This window comes from Gadus chalcogrammus, chromosome 6 (genome assembly GCF_026213295.1).
Source record: "Gadus chalcogrammus isolate NIFS_2021 chromosome 6, NIFS_Gcha_1.0, whole genome shotgun sequence".
In the NCBI taxonomy this organism is placed as follows: Eukaryota; Metazoa; Chordata; class Actinopteri; order Gadiformes; family Gadidae; genus Gadus; species Gadus chalcogrammus.
The window spans coordinates 2,259,293-2,276,247 of NC_079417.1; the positions used below are offsets into that span (position 1 = coordinate 2,259,293).

At 54.1% G+C, this 16,955-nt stretch overlaps 1 protein-coding gene across 1 annotated transcript; it reads left to right on the plus strand.

Moving 5' to 3' along the window:
- Positions 1-16,096, plus strand: pi4kb (phosphatidylinositol 4-kinase, catalytic, beta). The gene is made up of 13 exons (XM_056591952.1): positions 1-112; positions 2,824-2,914; positions 3,074-3,667; positions 5,205-5,612; positions 7,596-7,823; positions 10,128-10,355; positions 11,027-11,136; positions 12,030-12,134; positions 12,702-12,825; positions 13,482-13,747; positions 14,314-14,446; positions 15,313-15,433; positions 15,883-16,096. Exons 2-13 carry the CDS (start codon positions 2,858-2,860, stop codon positions 16,062-16,064), a joined length of 2,556 nt encoding a protein of 851 aa, XP_056447927.1. The 5' UTR covers positions 1-112; positions 2,824-2,857; the 3' UTR covers positions 16,065-16,096.
- The last annotated feature ends 859 nt before the right edge of the window (positions 16,097-16,955 follow it).

Below are 16,955 nucleotides of genomic sequence, written 5' to 3' on the forward strand. Positions count from 1 at the left end.
GCGCCACACTGGCAGCCTCGCCCCCCTCTCCCCTCAGGAAACAGGGGTCCTTCGATGAGATGAAGCAGATGAGTCGGATCGTAAAACTCAACAAACACTAAACATCACCAAGGTAAGAATAGTGTGCATCTATGGCCCTAGTGTGTGTCTGTGTGTAGTGTCGATGTTGCATTGTGCGTTGCTGTGTGTGTCAGCGCCGCTCCATCATAAACACTGCAGGAGAGGTTAGCAACAGTTGTGGGTTTAGCTTCACGCCGCTACTTTCCCGCAGCGCAAAAGTTCTAAAGTTCCGTTTCTAAATTAACCTACGAGCTGTAATAATTTGATAATGTAATGTAATGGTCGTGGTGAACTTCTGACTCATGTTCCCAGAGAGCTTTGTGTTGTTAAACGGCTGCTAAGTGGATAGCTAGCCGCTAGGCCGTCCAGCGCATCTCTATTGTCTCATCCTTGGGTGTGATCTATATCTATAGATCTATAACTCTATGTATATCTAGCGATCTATAACTCTATGTATCTATCGATCTATAACTCTATGTATCTATAGATCTATAACTCTATGTTTCTCTTATCTATAACTCTATGTATCTATAGCGTTATATCTTTAACTCTATATCTTTATCCATTTATCTATAACTATATATCTATAGCTATATCTGTAACTCTATGTAACTAGTTATCTATATCTATATGTATCTATATCTATTGATCGATACATCTACATATATACACATATATCGATAACTCTAAATCTATACTCTATAACTATTGATCTATGTCATCTGCTATTCAATGTTGGATCATTGTGTACGATCCGCTGTGATGTTTAAAGTGAACCACATTAAAATCAGTATACAGGGAAAAGCAGATCCCACTTTATAAACGTGTATCAAAATACACCTTCTGCCGAAGTCGAAACAGTACCTGAACTACCATGAGGAGTTGGTTCAGTTTAAACTCGCTGTTCGGGTCCAGTCGCTATTTTTTTAATAATCGCAGCCTGCGGGTCCAGCTTTGACTCAATGACTCATAATGTACTTATAATCTTATAATAAGGTCTGTGGTGACAAACAAGCCTTTGTTGTGGGAAGTCTAGTGAGGTGTTGGGGTTGGAGACCATTAGGAGAGCAGGACCTGGGGGTCTGTCGGTCACTCCGGGGGCCAGAGACCCCCGTTATGTGGAGGTCAGACCAACTTTCTTATGATGTTGTTTCTACCCACTCACTATTAGACGCTGATGGATTTAAATTAATCCACTGGAATGAATAAGGTCTCTCTCTCTCTCTCTCTCTCTCTCTCTCTTTCTCTCTCTCTGATCAGTAATCTGATCATTGGGATTAGCGGGTGTCTGAGCGCGAGGCTGATAGCAGAGTTGAAACAAAAGGTGGATGTGTGTGTGTGTGTGTGTGTGATAATAGGGATCTGATTGTGTGTATTAGCGACCTGATAGTAAGGTTTGTGTTGCTGTATAATTGTGCTCCGACAGTGTGAAGCTGGGGCAGCAGTCTGTGGTTTACTGGACTCCACTTCTAGTCTGGCCCCGTATCCATGACATGTCCTATGGCTACGGGTTAGAACCGAACATGTGAACAGAAACCGCCGTGTCTCTTTAAACTCGGTGAAAGGGACTGTACTGCTGAAAGGGGATGTGACACTTTCACAACAAGGGATGTTGTGAAAACATCCCCTCTGCTCGTTCCCATGGCAACAGGGGCCGCCTTGCAGCTTGAGCTCTGTCATGTGGCGCTAGGCAACTAATGAGTCGTGGCTGAATCCGTCCCCTATTGATTATTGATGCTATAAGTAACGACGTCACCCGCGCTCGCTTGCCTTGCCCTGGTGTGGTGGATTCGTTCGTAGGTAAACGGACCCAATCGAGAAGTGTGTTATGTGTGAGTCTCGTTTTTGTTGCCGCGAGTGGCTGGACGCTACACGAGGGTTTAGTGAGCTCCAACCGGAGAAGGTGCGGTCACGGCTGAACCGAATCGTGCTGACGACGAGACGTGATGTCCCACTGACGTGATGATGTCACACCGAGGTGATGATGTCACACTCGGGTGATTACCCACTGAAGTGACGCTGTCACGCTGAGGTGTTGTCAAACACACGTGGTGTCATGCACATTGAACACTGGAACACGGAACACTCTCAGTCGTGACAAACAAGTATATTTGTTGTTGTGACGTTGAAATCTGAGGATAGCAGTATTTGCGTACCTGCTGATTGATTTATCCGACCTTGGAAGTATTTCCAAGGTCGAGCATACATCTCTGAGAGCAAATGTTACTTTTAGGTCTATGTTGATTTTCGCTGTCGTCTTGTCGTGGTTACTACTCTTGGGTTATAAATATTAAAAACATATTCTTGGACCCAGCATTCCAAGTTATCTTTCGTTTGGAAAACGTGAGTGGATGGTTTATATAATTCTATTTCTACGGTGGCCTGTCTGTAATGATTTGAAACCTTACCAGGCACTTTATTTATAGTTTACTACTGCTGGACGAACCTGTAATGTCTACAACCACGCGCTTACAGAGCCCCGCCTCCAGCCACGTGATTGGTCGAAACATCGATGAAAAGAAAGGGAAACAACACCAATAACCAATAACTGGTCGGCCATTTGTGAGACTATTTCTCACATAACGGTATACATATTGATTTGAAACAGATGCGTGTTGTAAGGTGTTCCCCCAATCGGTAAACAAAAACTAACATGACCAGTCACATGACAGGATGTACAGACGACAACGTTGTCCGTTTGTCTTGATGTCTCCAAAATGGCCGACCGTGCAACCCTTTGCTCCCCTGTGTCTCGTCTCTCAGTCCATGTGAGGAGAGGGACGTCCCAGGATCCACCATGGGTGACGCGGAGCTGGAGCTATCCCCCTCCCCCCCAGAGGCAGAGCCCTCCCCTGTGCAGCCCTCCCCTCCCTCCCCCTCCCCCTCCCACTCGCCCTCGCCCTCCCCCTCCCCGTCCATCTCCATCACCTCCTCCCCGTCCCTCTCCCTGCCCTCCACACCGTCCTCGGGCCCCCACCACCACAGCCTTCGCCGGAGCCCCAGCCCCAGCGAGGGCCACGGGGGGCCCAGCCCCGCCCTGGACGTCATCTCGGAGGGCATGGGGGAGCTGACGCTGGTCATCGACTCCGAGGTGGCCAATCGGGCGTGCCAGGAGGTGCTGCTGAAGGTGAAGCAGCAGCAGCAGGGGGTGGAGGAGGGCTCCGAGGTCCCGGACCCCCACGCCGCCACCACCACCGCGACGACCACGACGACCACGACATCGGAGCAGGGCCTCCCCAACGGCGACCCCGGCGGCCCCGGGACCCCCGGCGCGGTGACGGGCGGCGGCGTCTGCGGCGTGGGGGTCAAGGCCCCCCTCATCCGGGAGGAGGAGGACCCCTCGTCGGCGGCCAAGAGCGCCCGACGGCGGCAACGGCACAACCCGTCCAAGCAGTCGTGGCTGCTGCGGCTGTTTGAGTCCAAGCTGTTCGACGTCTCCATGGCGATCTCCTACCTGCACAACTCCAAGGAGCCCGGCGTCCAGGCGTACATCGGCAACCGGCTCTTCAGCTTCCCGCACGAGGACGTGGACTTCTACCTGCCCCAGCTGCTCAACATGTACGTGCACATGGACGAGGACGTGGGCGACGCCATCAAGCCCTACGTGGTGAGGAGACGGGGGACGGGGGACGGGGGACGGGGCAGGAAGCGGCCTCCGTGGGGTTAGCGGCCGCGCGAGGCGGCTCGTTGAGCTAACGTTAGCGGGCTAGCTTGTGGTTGAAGAATGAACGAAGGGTTCAGAGTTAAACGGTTAAAAGAAAAGTCGTCCACGCTTTAGTCATCCCTTTCATATTTTATAATCAGCGGACATTAAACAACTGTACAAACAAATGTAAAAGACTAAAATAAAAGTCATCCGAAATGAGAGTCACCCTTAAACCTTTATCATATTGAAGGTTCTTTTGATTATGATGACTTGAAACAGCTAGAATGTCGTTCTCTTATTTAACTGATGTCCTTTAGAGGCTCAAACGAGGCCGTTCTGCTGTTTGTTTGCGAGGGCTGTGAACAAAGGCGCTGTGCATGAATGGCTCCGGTGCCTTCGTCTGAGTGAACTCCGCGGGCCAAGTGTAGCCGCTGTCACATGGGATTAGCATTCCCTGATGTCGTAACCACCACAGTCTTCCCCCGGGCACAGCTGAAGATGTTTGTTTTGTAACGCTTGCCATAGTTGTGTGCGCGCGTGCATGTGTCTGGCCTGTGTGCGTGCTTGTGTGTGGGTGTATGTGTTTGTGTGCGTGCGTGCTTGTGTGAATCTGCCAACATGTGCTGTTTGTTTAGTGTTTGTTAGGTGTCTTAATTCCCCGACACTTTGTCAATCAGGCACTATAGCGCTGAGGCCTCCAGGTAGTCGACAGGACCTGTCGGTACCTGTCCTCTGGGAGCCAGCCTGCCTAGGGCCTCAGTCCCACATTTACACTGAGGGCGTTCAGCAGACGCTTTTATCCAAAGCGACTTACTATAAGTAAATTTGTCAGAAGAGAGAGAAACAACCATATACCGCTGTCGGTACAGTGAGGATGTTCATAGAGCCGAGGGCCCAGCACTAACAACCGCCAAGTTTATCCTAGTTTGTCCCCCTGTCTCTCCCCCTGTCTCTCCCCCAGTCTCTCTCCCTGTCTCTCCCCCAGTCTGTCCCCCTGTCTCTCCCCCTGTCCATCTCCCTGTCTCTCCCCCAGTCTGTCCCCCTGTCTCTCCCCCTCTCTCTGTTCCCCTGTCCATCTCCCTGTCTCTCCCCCTGTCCATCTCCCTGTCTCTCCCCCAGTCTGTCCCCCTGTCTCTCCCCCTGTCTCTCCCCCAGTCTGTCCCCCTGTCTGTCCCCCTGTCCCCCAGTCTGTCCCCCAGTCTCTCCCCCAGTCTGTCCCCCAGTCTGTCCCCCTGTCTCTCCCCCTGTCCATCTCCCTGTCTGTCCCCCAGTCCGTCCCCCTGTCTGTCCCCCAGTCTGTCCCCCAGTCTGTCCCCCAGTCTGTCCCCCAGTCTGTCCCCCAGTCTCTCCCCCAGTCTGTCCCCCAGTCTGTCCCCCTGTCTCTCCCCCTGTCCATCTCCCTGTCTGTCCCCCAGTCCGTCCCCCTGTCTGTCCCCCAGTCTGTCCCCCTGTCTGTCTCCCCCCGGTGCTCACCGCCCTGCTCTGTGTCGGGCTGCAGGTCCATCGCTGTCGGCAGAGCATCTCCTTCTCCCTGCAGTGCGCCTGGCTGCTGGGCGCCTACTCCTCGGACATGCACATCTCCACGCAGAGGCACTCCCGCGGCACCAAGCTGCGCAAGCTCATCTTGTCCGACGAGCTGAAGCCGGCCGGGGCGCGGGCCCGCCGCGACCCGCCCACCCTGTCCCTGTTCTGCCCCTCGGCCAAGCCCCTCCACGGGGCGCTGGCGGCGGGGGGGGGCCCGGCGGGGGGGCTGGCGGGGCTGGGGGCGCTGGGCGGCGAGCACAGCCTGTCGCCCTCCAAGCGCACCCACCAGCGCTCCAAGTCGGACGCCACGGTCAGCGTGAGCCTCAGCAGCAACCTGAAGAGGACGTCCAGCAACCCCCGGGTGGAGAGCAACCAGGAGGAGGTAAGGGGTCCATCAGCGCCGTCTGGAGGTCGTCAGCGCCGTCTGGAGGTCGTCAGCGCCGTCTAGAGCGTTAGAGAGGCACAAGGAGGAGGTCTATCTTCATCTAGAGTAGGGGATCTCAAACTCGCGGCCCGGGGGCCAATTGAGGCACGCGGGATGATATTTTGTGGCCCCCTACTTGACATTAAAGTTTAGTGTTAGTGCGGCCCGCGCTTTGTTGTCAAACGCACCTTTCTGCTGAGTCGCTTGCCACGCTTTTTTATCACTTGTGATAGGGTGACCAGATGTCCCGGTTTTGCCGGGACAGTCCCAATTTTGAGTTGCGTGTCCTGAGTCCCGACAAAGCCAAAGGACGCTAAAATGTCCCGGTTTCCACCAACCACTATGAAATGTCCCCTGTTGTCAGCCAACGTGATCTAATTATAGCCCTATCATTAACTTAGATTGGGTCAGTTGTGCTTCTTTTTTTTGTGGAATACTTGATGTGGCCCAGCCTGACCCAGACTATAGCTCCAGTGGCCCCCAGGTAGGTTGGGTTAGAGACCCCAGATCTAGAGCGTTAGAGAGCCACACGAAGGAGGTATGGAGCCCCATCTTCATCCAGACCTTAATAAAGCCACCAGGATGAGGTATAGAGTTCTGGCATCTTCTATAGCTTAATAGAGCAACCAGGAAGAGCTTAGAGGTCAATCACCATCTAGAGCTTTAGAGAGCTACAAGAAGGATGTCCTCCATCTTCTAGATCTTCTTACGGTAACTAATTGACCTGCTCTGTCTCTGAATGACCTACAACAAACCAACTAGTCTGTTTCCATCTCTTATGAACCAGAATGTCTCGCCCCGCCCCAGGGTGACAGATCAGACTCAACAGATTAGACAACAACAATGTTATGATTACTCAGTACTGCTGACCTGACTTGACCTTTTGACCTCTAGACCCTTTTCCCCGGACAGCGGCTCCAGCTCGGACAGTCTTGACTTTGAGTTTGAGTCTAAGACGGGTCCAGTAAGTTCATCACCTGATCCCACTGGTGCATTCTGGGAACAACCAATGATGAGCTGTGTGTTTAGTGGGTTCTGGTCGAGGGGGGGGCGTGGGAGTGGGAGCGAGGTTAGGCACCGGGCATGGATATACACCCTGGGCTCTGATCGGGTCCATGTCTCTGGCCCCCCCGTTCTGGAGTGATCGGGTTCTGGTTATGGGTTGTGATCTGGTTTGGCTCGTGGTTCTGTTCCTCTCTTCCCTCTCTCTCTCTCTCTCTCTCTCTCTCTCTCTCTCTACCCTCGACACCCAATCGTAACCGAACACCGATTGAACCGGCTCGCCCTCCTTGGTGCTTCCCCCGGTCTGAAATCAATCCGTAGACGTGCTCCCCTCCTGGTTCCGTGGTGTGACAACGTTTTCTTGTTTCCTGGATGATTCCTCCGTACTCCTCCTGACGTTTGTAGAATGTAACCCCCCCCCCCGTACATTCACCCGTTCCCTCCTAACGCCCGTTCTCCTTCTCCTGTGTTTGTCTCCGTTTCCTCCCCGCCTGCCCTCCATCAACCACTCTGGACCCTCTACCATCTCCTGCACTGGTCTGTTCCTCCATCCACTGGTCTGTTCCTCCATCCACTGGTCTGTTCCTCCAACCACTGGTCTGTTCCTCCATCCACTGGTCTGTTCCTCCATCCACTGGTCTGTTCCTCCATCCACTGGTCTGTTCCTCCATCCACTGGTCTGTTCCTCCATCCACTGGTCTGTTCCTCCATCCACTGGTCTGTTCCTCCATCCACTGGTCTGTTCCTCCATCCACTGGTCTGTTCCTCCATCCACTGGTCTGCCCATCTGTCCATTCATCTTTGTCTCATCCATTCATCCATGCACCACCCATTTATTCATTCATCTTTCATTCATTCGTTAATCCATCCACCCCTTCATTCATCCTCCCACCCCTTCATTCATGCGCCCCCCCCCCCCCCCCCCCCCCCCCCCCCCAGACGGTGCGTCTGACCCCCCAGAGGGAGTTCATCAAGTCGCTGATGGGCATCGGGAAGCGCCTGGCCACGCTGCCCACCAAGGAGCAGAAGACCCAGCGGCTCATCTCGGAGCTGTCGCTGCTCAACCACAAGCTGCCGGCGCGCGTCTGGCTGCCCACCGCGCCCTTCGACCACCACGTGGTCCGCGTGCCGCACTCCCAGGCCGTGGTGCTCAACTCCAAGGACAAGGTGGGGCTCGCGCACACGCACGCAAGGTAGAGCTACAGGTGGAGGTGAGGGGGTGGGCGGGGCTACAGGGGGAGGTGAGGGGGTGGGCGGGGCTACAGGGGGAGGTGAGGGGGCGGGGCTACAGGTGGAGGTGAGGGGGTGGGCGGGGCTACAGGGGGAGGTGAGGGGGTGGGCGGGGCTACAGGGGGAGGTGAGGGGGCGGGGCTACAGGGGGAGGTGAGGGGGTGGGCGGGGCTACAGGTGGAGGTGAGAGGGTGGGCGGGGCTACAGGGGGAGGTGAGAGGGTGGGCGGGGCTACAGGGGGAGGTGAGGGGGCGGGGCTACAGGGGGAGGTGAGGGGGCGGGGCTACTGGGGGAGGTGAGGGGGTGGGCGGGGCTACAGGTGGAGATGAGGGGGTGGGCGGGGCTACAGTGGGAGGTGAGGGGGCGGGGCTACAGGGGGGGTGAGGGGGCGGGGCTACAGGGGGAGGTGAGAGGGTGGGCGGGGCTACTGGTGGAGGTGAGAGGGTGGGCGGGGCTACAGGGGGAGGTGAGGGGGGCGGAGCTACAGGGGGAGGTGAGGGGGGGGATGGCAGGGGTACGGGGAGGTTTGGGGGGGATGCATGTAGACGGTGGGGGGCTCACCAAGAGTCCCCGGGGCGCTGGTTGACGGTTGGTTTAACCAGCGCACAACAGGTGTGCAACCTCACCCGGCCCCAGGGGCCAATCAGTCTGCCTCGGGGGGCCAGGTGACGCTGCCTCAACCAGCCGTCATCCACACACCTACACCCCACATGTGCATCCACAGACAGACGCTTACACTTACACGGAAACCAAGGATTACGGACGAATCGAATAAAGGTTCATGAGGGGAACCACGGCGGTATCTCAGAGAGACCTACTGAGTCAGGGTGTCGTAGGATGATGAGGTGAGCGTTGTTGTGGGACGGACCGACGGTGGGGAAGGGCCGAGGAGTTCCCTTTGTGGAGGAACGAGGTCGTCCGTAGGGCCTTGCAGCCTGGGTCCGTCATGTGTGTGGTGTGTATTAGCATGAGAGCATTGGCTGTGTGTGATCACAAGATAGGGTCTGGGGGTAGACGGGGTCCTAGGTAGACCAGCCCTGCACTTTGTGTGTGTGTAGGAGTCATTAACACACAGCTGTGTGGTATCATGTAGTAGAGGATAAAGGTAATGTAAGACCAGGTTATACGATGGGTTGCTCGTGTCTGCGGTTTGCTGTAATCTGTGCCTGCTTGACTCATCGCGGTATCAACCTTGTGGTCGGAAGCAACTTGTTTGCAAATCACATCTGAGTCATATAACTATAAACACAATCAGTCGTTTTATTTCCTTCCTTATGAGCCTTCTTGCTCGCGGTGCCGTTGTTTAACAAAGGAGCGACTTCCCTTATTCCGTTGAGCAGACTACACTTTGATCACTGGTCCCTAGAGGTTTATTACTGAACAATCAGATCATACAGTCAGATTCGGAGCAGGCACAAAAGAAGATTTGCCTGCTGCTGCTGTGACTTCATATACGTGTTGAATCAGTCTGACTGTCAACTGTCTCTGAAATTATGAAAGGACGAGGAGCAGAATAATATGAATACAAACACAAAGGTAATGGGGACTCCATTACAGAACCGGGGAGTCCTGCAACGTTACGAGGAACAGCTGGGGACACATGTTTTGAGAACATTCAATGTGGCCAATAAGGTTACAAATACAGTTAACATATCGCTGTGTATATGATCCACTTCATATCACATATATGGCAACCTTCCGGTTACAACTCATGACTCAGTGTAGAGCAGTGTTTCAAAGGGTGGGTCAAAAAGCTCTGGCACGACTATTGTTTTGAACAGTATTACCGCTGCATTATTTATCTTTATTTTCTGTACTTGTTGGAAGTATGTTTTCTTTCCCAACGAGAGGTTTGTACTTTGTCAAAAAAAGATTATTTTTGTTTATGTATTTTTTTTAATACGTTGGTAGTCAAGGCGGGGGCCTATTGCTGTTAAGGCGGCCTTAACCTTACAGTGCTGGGGGAATCACTGGTGTAGAGGTGTCCTTGAGCAAGGCACCTCACCCTAAAGGGCTGATCATGGTCTCGCGTTAACGCAACGACCACGCAGACGCTGCGACGCGGTCCTGAACCTCTACGGCTCTGCGTCGGGTTTCAGTGAGCCATAATCATGGGACCATAATCAATCCTCAACTGCCCCCGACGCGCTGGCTGTCGCCCTGCGCGGTCAACACCTCCGTCCGTCGGTGAACGGTCGTACGAAGCGCCTGCTGAACGTGAACATTGACATCCCTCCGCAGGCGCCGTACCTGATCTACGTGGAGGTGCTGGAGTGCGAGAACTTCGAGACGTCGTCGGTGCCGACGCGGATCCCGGAGACGCGGATCCGCAGCACGCGCTCGGTGGAGAACCTGCCCCAGTGCGGCATGACGGCGGAGCAGCGCACAGCCTCCTTCTCCACCGTGCCCAACTACGACAACGACGACGAGGCCTGGTCCGTGGACGACATGGGCGAGCTGCAGGTGGAGGTGAGGGGGGGGCGGGGCTACAGGTGGTGAGGGGGCGGGGCTACAGGGGGGGAGGTGAGGGGGGCGGGGCTACAGGTGGTGAGGGGGGTGGGGCTACAGGTGGTGAGGGGGCGGGGCTACTTGTGGAGGTGAGGGGGGGCGGGGCTACAGGGGGAGGTGAGGGGGCGGGGCTACAGGTGGAGGTGAGGGGGGGCGGGGCTACAGGGGGAAGTGAGGGGGGGCGGGGCTACAGGGGTAGGGGCGGGGCTACAGGTGGAGGTGAGGGGGGTGGGGCTACAGGGGGGGAGGTGAGGGGGTGGGGCTACAGGTGGAGGTGAGGGGGGGGCTACAGGGGGAGGTGAGGGGGGCGGGGCTACAGGTGGAGGTGACGGGGAGGAGGGGTTGGAGCGAGATGGTCTAGGGGAGGTTGAGCTTAAAGCTGTGGTCTGTGTGTGTGTGTGTGTTTGTGTGTGTGTGTGTGGGGGGGTGGGGGGGCTGTAGGGGTGGGGTGGTCCATCGGTGGTCCAGATGAAGGGCACGATAAGGATGGTGAGGTAACCGGGGACAACGGGATGAGGGAGGGCTGATGGAGGAGTGACAGAGGAAGAGGGAACAATGGAGGGGTTTTATTAATGAACACATCTGCGTATCCGTAGTAACGTGTGTACTCCCACCCCCCCCCCTCCGTCCAGCTGCCAGATGTGCACACCAACAGCTGTGACAACATCAGCCAGTTCTCCGTGGACAGCATCACCAGCCTGGAGAGCAAGGAGCCCGTCTTCATCGCAGCTGGGGACATCAGGTATGCACGCACTCACTCACTCACTCACTCACTCACTCACTCACTCACTCACTCACTCACGCACGCACGCACGCACGCACGCACGCACGCACTCACTCACTCACTCACTCACTCACTCACTCACTCACTCACTCACTCACTCACGCACGCACGCACGCACGCACGCACGCACGCACGCACGCACGCACGCACGCACGCACGCACGCACGCACGCACGCACGCACGCACGCACGCACGCACCGCACGCACGCACGCACGCACGCACGCACGCACGCACGCACGCACGCACGCACGCACGCACGCACGCACGCACGCACGCACGCACGCACGCACGCACGCACGCACGCACGCACGCACGCACGCACGCACGCACGCACGCACGCACGCACGCACGCACGCACGCACGCACGCACGCACGCACGCACGCACGCACGCACGCACGCACGCACGCACGCACGCACTCACTCACTCACTCACTCACTCACTCACTCACTCACTCACTCACTCACTCATCACTCACTCACTCACTCACTCACTCACTCACTCACTCACTCACTCACTCACTCACTCACTCACTCACTCACTCACTCACTCACTCACTCACTCACTCACTCACTCACTCACTCACTCACTCACTCACTCACTCACAGATTCACTCACTCACTCACAGATTCACTCACTCACTCAGACACTCACTCATCATACACACAGATTCACTCACTCACTCATCATGCACACACACAGACACACCCTCGCTCACTCACTCACTGGGAAACGAGGGCGAGCGGAGCCCCCACAGAACCATTAATGGAACGCGGCCATCGTCTTCAACGCTGTTGTTCCCTGTCATCAGTGTCCCTGATATCCGTGTGTCTGTCCTCCCCCCCCGCCAGGCGGCGCCTCTCGGAGCAGCTGGCCCACACCCCCACCACCTTCAAGAGGGACCCCGAGGACCCCTCGGCCGTGGCCCTCAAGGAGCCCTGGCTGGAGAAAGTCAGGTGAGCGCTGCTGCCCCCTGCTGGTGGAGGACGGGCGGTTCGGCCTCACCAAGGGAACAGCCAATCAATACTTTAATTAAAATAGATGAAGTAAAGATACAAAATACAGTTGAACTCTGTCCTAAGCTGGGGCGAATACTTTATTTTGGAGTACTTTCTTTCTTTTCATCATAGATTTGATTAGATTAGATCACTTTATTGCCAGGTTAAAAAAAAGGCAAAGCACATACAGGAACATACAGAACACAAAAGACAATGACACAGACAACCATTCAAACCAGTAAAAAGGTAAGATAAAAAGATCTTGTGCAGGCATAAAACAGCTCCGTAACAAGGAGACTATTTTTGATATTAAATAGTACCTTCAGTATTTCTTAATACACTTTTATGCCGCGATACCAGCCATGCCAACACTCGGGTTTGAGTACCTGTTTGGACCTGTCTGGGTGTTAGTCGCGGTCAGAGAGCCGTGCTGCCCTGCGCCGGAGCTCACTGCTGCTCTAGAGCACAGGTCCTCCTCCTCCCTCCGTCTGAGTGCGGTCGCTCACCCCGTGTCCGTCTGTCCAGGCGTATCCGGGAGAACTCCCCGTACGGACACCTTCCCCACTGGAGGCTGCTCTCCGTCATCGTCAAGTGCGGAGACGACCTCCGGCAGGAGCTGCTGGCCTATCAGGTCCTCCAGCAGCTGCAGGTAACCTCTGACCTCTGACCCTAACCTTTGGTATGGTAAAGCGCTTTGAGTGGCCGCTGGTTATTAAAGCACGGTAGATAGATAGATAGAAAGATAAGAATTATCTATCTATTATTATCTATCTATCCATCTTTATTAATCCCTTCCTGAGGGATAATAATAATAATATAGATAATAAAGATAGATAGGTAGATAAGAATTATCTATCTATTATTATCTATCTATCTATTTTATCTATCTATCTTTATTAATCACTTCCTGAGGGATAATAATAATAATAATATAGATATAAAGATAGATAGGTAGATAAGAATAATCTATCTATTATTAGCTATCTATCTATTTTATCTATATCTATCTTTATTAATCCCTTCCCGAGGGATAATAATAATAATAATATAGATAATAAAGATAGATAGATAGATAAGAATTATCTATCTATCTTTATTAATCCCTCGGGAAATAGAACTTCCAGCAGCAGCAAGCACCACGTTACAAATAGAATAACAGTAAAGAACAACAAATATAAACAAATTATAAATGTGCAAAAGTACAAAATGCTATACGCTAAATGCAAAATGCTAAGCATATAACAAAATGTCATGCAGAAAAATGACCTCCCCCCCCCCCCCCCCCCCCCCCCCTGACCCCTGCAGTGCGTGTGGGAGATGGAGCGCGTGCCACTCTGGATCAAGCCCTACAAGATCCTGGTGCTGTCGTCGGACAGCGGCATGATCGAGCCGGTGGTGAACGCCGTGTCCATCCACCAGGTGAAGAAGCACAGCCAGCTGTCGCTGCTGGACTACTTCCTGCAGGAGCACGGCTGCCCCACCACCGAGGCCTTCCTCTCCGCCCAGAGGAGCTTTGTGCAGAGCTGCGCCGGCTACAGCCTCATCTGTTACCTGCTGCAGGTCAAGGACCGGTGGGTGCTGCCTCGGCTGTTTTTTTTTTTACAAAAAAGTTTTATTTAATTTTATGCAAGGCGACAGCCAGCTCGTCGGGAGCAGTTAAGGGCTGATCATGGTTCCACGTTGACGCAACAACCACGCAGACACAGCACTAGCCGGCACTTCGTGTTCGTTTCTTCCCCAAACCCAGGCCCTTCGGCCTGGGTTTGGGGAAGACTCCGGGCATGCGCTACGAGTGCGACGGGAGAGTCCACACGCTACCGAGTGCGTTCGGTTTATTGATTGCTGTTGGTATGTTAAGTCAATTTCAACAAAAATGACTACAACTGCTTCTAAAATGTTGACTAGGCTACCTTTATTCTAATTAATGAGTGAGTTATTTTTTTTATCAAGTGTCTGAATGTCGATCATTTTTACTGATTTTATTCTACACCATACATTGTTATTGTAACAACATGGCTTCCACTTTATGTACAGTTGGATTGAAGTTAGCTTGTTAGCTCTGGTTTTCTTCTTGCGCCTGCGATAGTCATGACATCAACACTTTAACCCCCGCCCCCTTCTCCCCCCCCCCCCACAGGCACAACGGGAACATCCTATTGGACGCCGAGGGCCACATCATCCACATCGACTTCGGCTTCATCCTATCGAGTTCACCCAAGAACCTGGGCTTCGAGACGTCCGCCTTCAAGCTCACCTCTGAGTTTGTGGATGTGAGTGTGTGTGTGTGTGTGTGTGTGTGTGAGTGTGTGTGAGTGTGTGTGTGTGTGTGTGTGTGTGTGTGTGTGTGTTTGAGTGTGAGTGTGAGTGTGTGTGTGTGGGGGGGGAGGGGCTTCTGGGTGATCACACTACAGGTCTGGCCACAGGAACAGAACTCAACCAACACTAAGGCTGGGACAAGGCGTCGACGTAATCGATGACGTTGACGCATAAATTACGTTGACGCGGAAAAAATGTGCATTGATTCGAAAAACCCAAAACAAAGATGGCGCCGTCGGAGCGTATTAGCAACGCGAGCGGCTCCTCAGACAATCATATGTGCAAGGCGCCACGCACTCGTTCCTCTAAAGTATTGGAATTCTTTAATGTAAAAGAAAACGATTGCGTGATATGTCGTATTTGCAAAATGGAGATGGCTTTCCATTCTAGCACCAATAAACATGTATTGCAATGTTAAGGAATTCATGTTTTTTTTCATTCAGATATGTAAATCAACACGTATAAATTGCTATTATTCAATTAATGGGGAGATAATCGATAATCGAATCAAAATCAAATCGGAATGAAAAAATGAATCGTGTGTGTGTGTGTGTGTGTGTGTGTGTGTGTGTGTGTGTGTGTGTGTGTGTGTGTGTGTGTGTGGTGTGTGTGTGTGTGTGTGTGTGTGTGTGTGTGTGTGTGTGTAACATGCGTTCTGTGTGTGTCTCCAGGTGATGGGCGGTTAGGACAGGGACATGGTGTGTGTGTGTGTGGTGTGTAACATGCGTTCTCTGTGTGTGTCTCCAGGTGATGGGCGGTCAGGACAGGGACATGGTGTGTGTGTGTGTGTGTGTAACATGCGTTCTGTGTGTGTCTCCAGGTGATGGGCGGTCAGGACAGGGACATGTTCAACTACTACAAGATGCTGATGCTTCAGGGCCTGATCGCCGCCAGGAAGCACATGGACAAGGTCATCGCCATCGTGGAGATCATGCAGCAAGGTGAGCCTCTTCCACCCTCCTGACCACGCCCCTTTACCCCTGACCACGACCCTCGGGTGGAGCCACGCCCCCAGCCTCAGCCTGTCTCCGGTGCATGAGGAATAAAGCCTTCTGTGTTTTAATGACGGCTCTGTGACTACAATTCTAAATGTCTTTGCTTCCTTCTCCCATCTTGCCTCCGACCCTTGCCTCTCCTTCGCTACTGTCTCCCTCACCCTCCCTCCCTCCCTCCCCTTTCCCTCCCCCTGTCTCTCTCCCTTTCCCTCCTCTTCACTACTCCCTCCCTCCCCTTTTCCCTCCCTCTCTCTCCCTCCTTTTCCCTCCTCTTCTCTCCCTCCCTCCCCTTTCTCTCCCTCCCTCTCCCTCCTCTCTCCCTCCCCCTGTCCCTCTCCATCCCTCCCCCCTCCCCTCCCTCCCTTCCTCCATCCCTCCCCCCCCCCCCCCCCCAGGCTCCCACCTGCCCTGTTTCCACGGCTCCGGGACCATCCGGGGGCTGAAGGAGCGCTTCCACATGTCGCTGACGGAGGAGCAGCTCCAGGTGCTGGTGGAGCAGATGGTGGAGGGCTCCATGCGCTCCATCACCACCAAGCTCTACGACGGCTTCCAGTACTTCACCAACGGCATCATGTGACCTCCCACCCCCCCCCCCCCTCCTCCCCTCAACCCCACCCCCCAACTACACCCAACCTCCAACCACGCACACACACACACACACGCACACATCTATGGCGGACGTCTCCGGATGTCCTGGGACGGAGCGAGCGAGAGACAGTCGTAGAGAGAGAGAGAGAGACTCTGTGACGGAGCCCGGCTTCGTCCAGGACGCTGAGGAGCGTCCCGCAGACTGAAGAGGGGAGCCCCCCCCACTGGGAGCCCCCCCACTGACTGGGAGCCCCCCCCCACTGGGAGCCCCCCCACTGACTGGGCGCTGTGGCCCCCCCTGTTGAAACCTCTTGTTCTGTTGGTTTGTTTTGTTGTTTGTGTCTGCGTCCTCACGGCGTGAAGCTCTCAGCCCCTCCGGGCTGATGAACCCCACCCTGCTCTAAGGCGACCACTCAGTGACTCAGCTACAGAAGGAGGACGGGCGACCAATGAGGCTGGACCAAGAGAGAAACACTAGCGTCCGATTGGGCGGATGTCAACCCCAAGGTCCCGCCCGCCTCCCCTAAAGCAGACGCACACACGCACGCACACACTCTGAGGTCGGGACTCCCTGTGGACAAACTCTCCTCATGTCACTTCTCAAACGCAGTCTCCTCCGTTTCTATGGCGATCCCCCCCCCCCCCCCCCCCCCTTACCGGGCCTGTCTGGGGAGATGAAGACGACAGAATGATGGAGAAAGGGGCGTCGGCCAGCCTCAGACCAAACCCCACTTTGAAACGTTTTTGTGTTTTTTTGTTTTTGATTTTCAACATTTCATCGGATCGGAGAGACAAAGAGTCTCCTCGATTTTGGTTTATATTTTATTTTCGTGTTTTTTTCCAATCGTTAAAATCTCTTCAATGCAAAAAAAAGAATAGA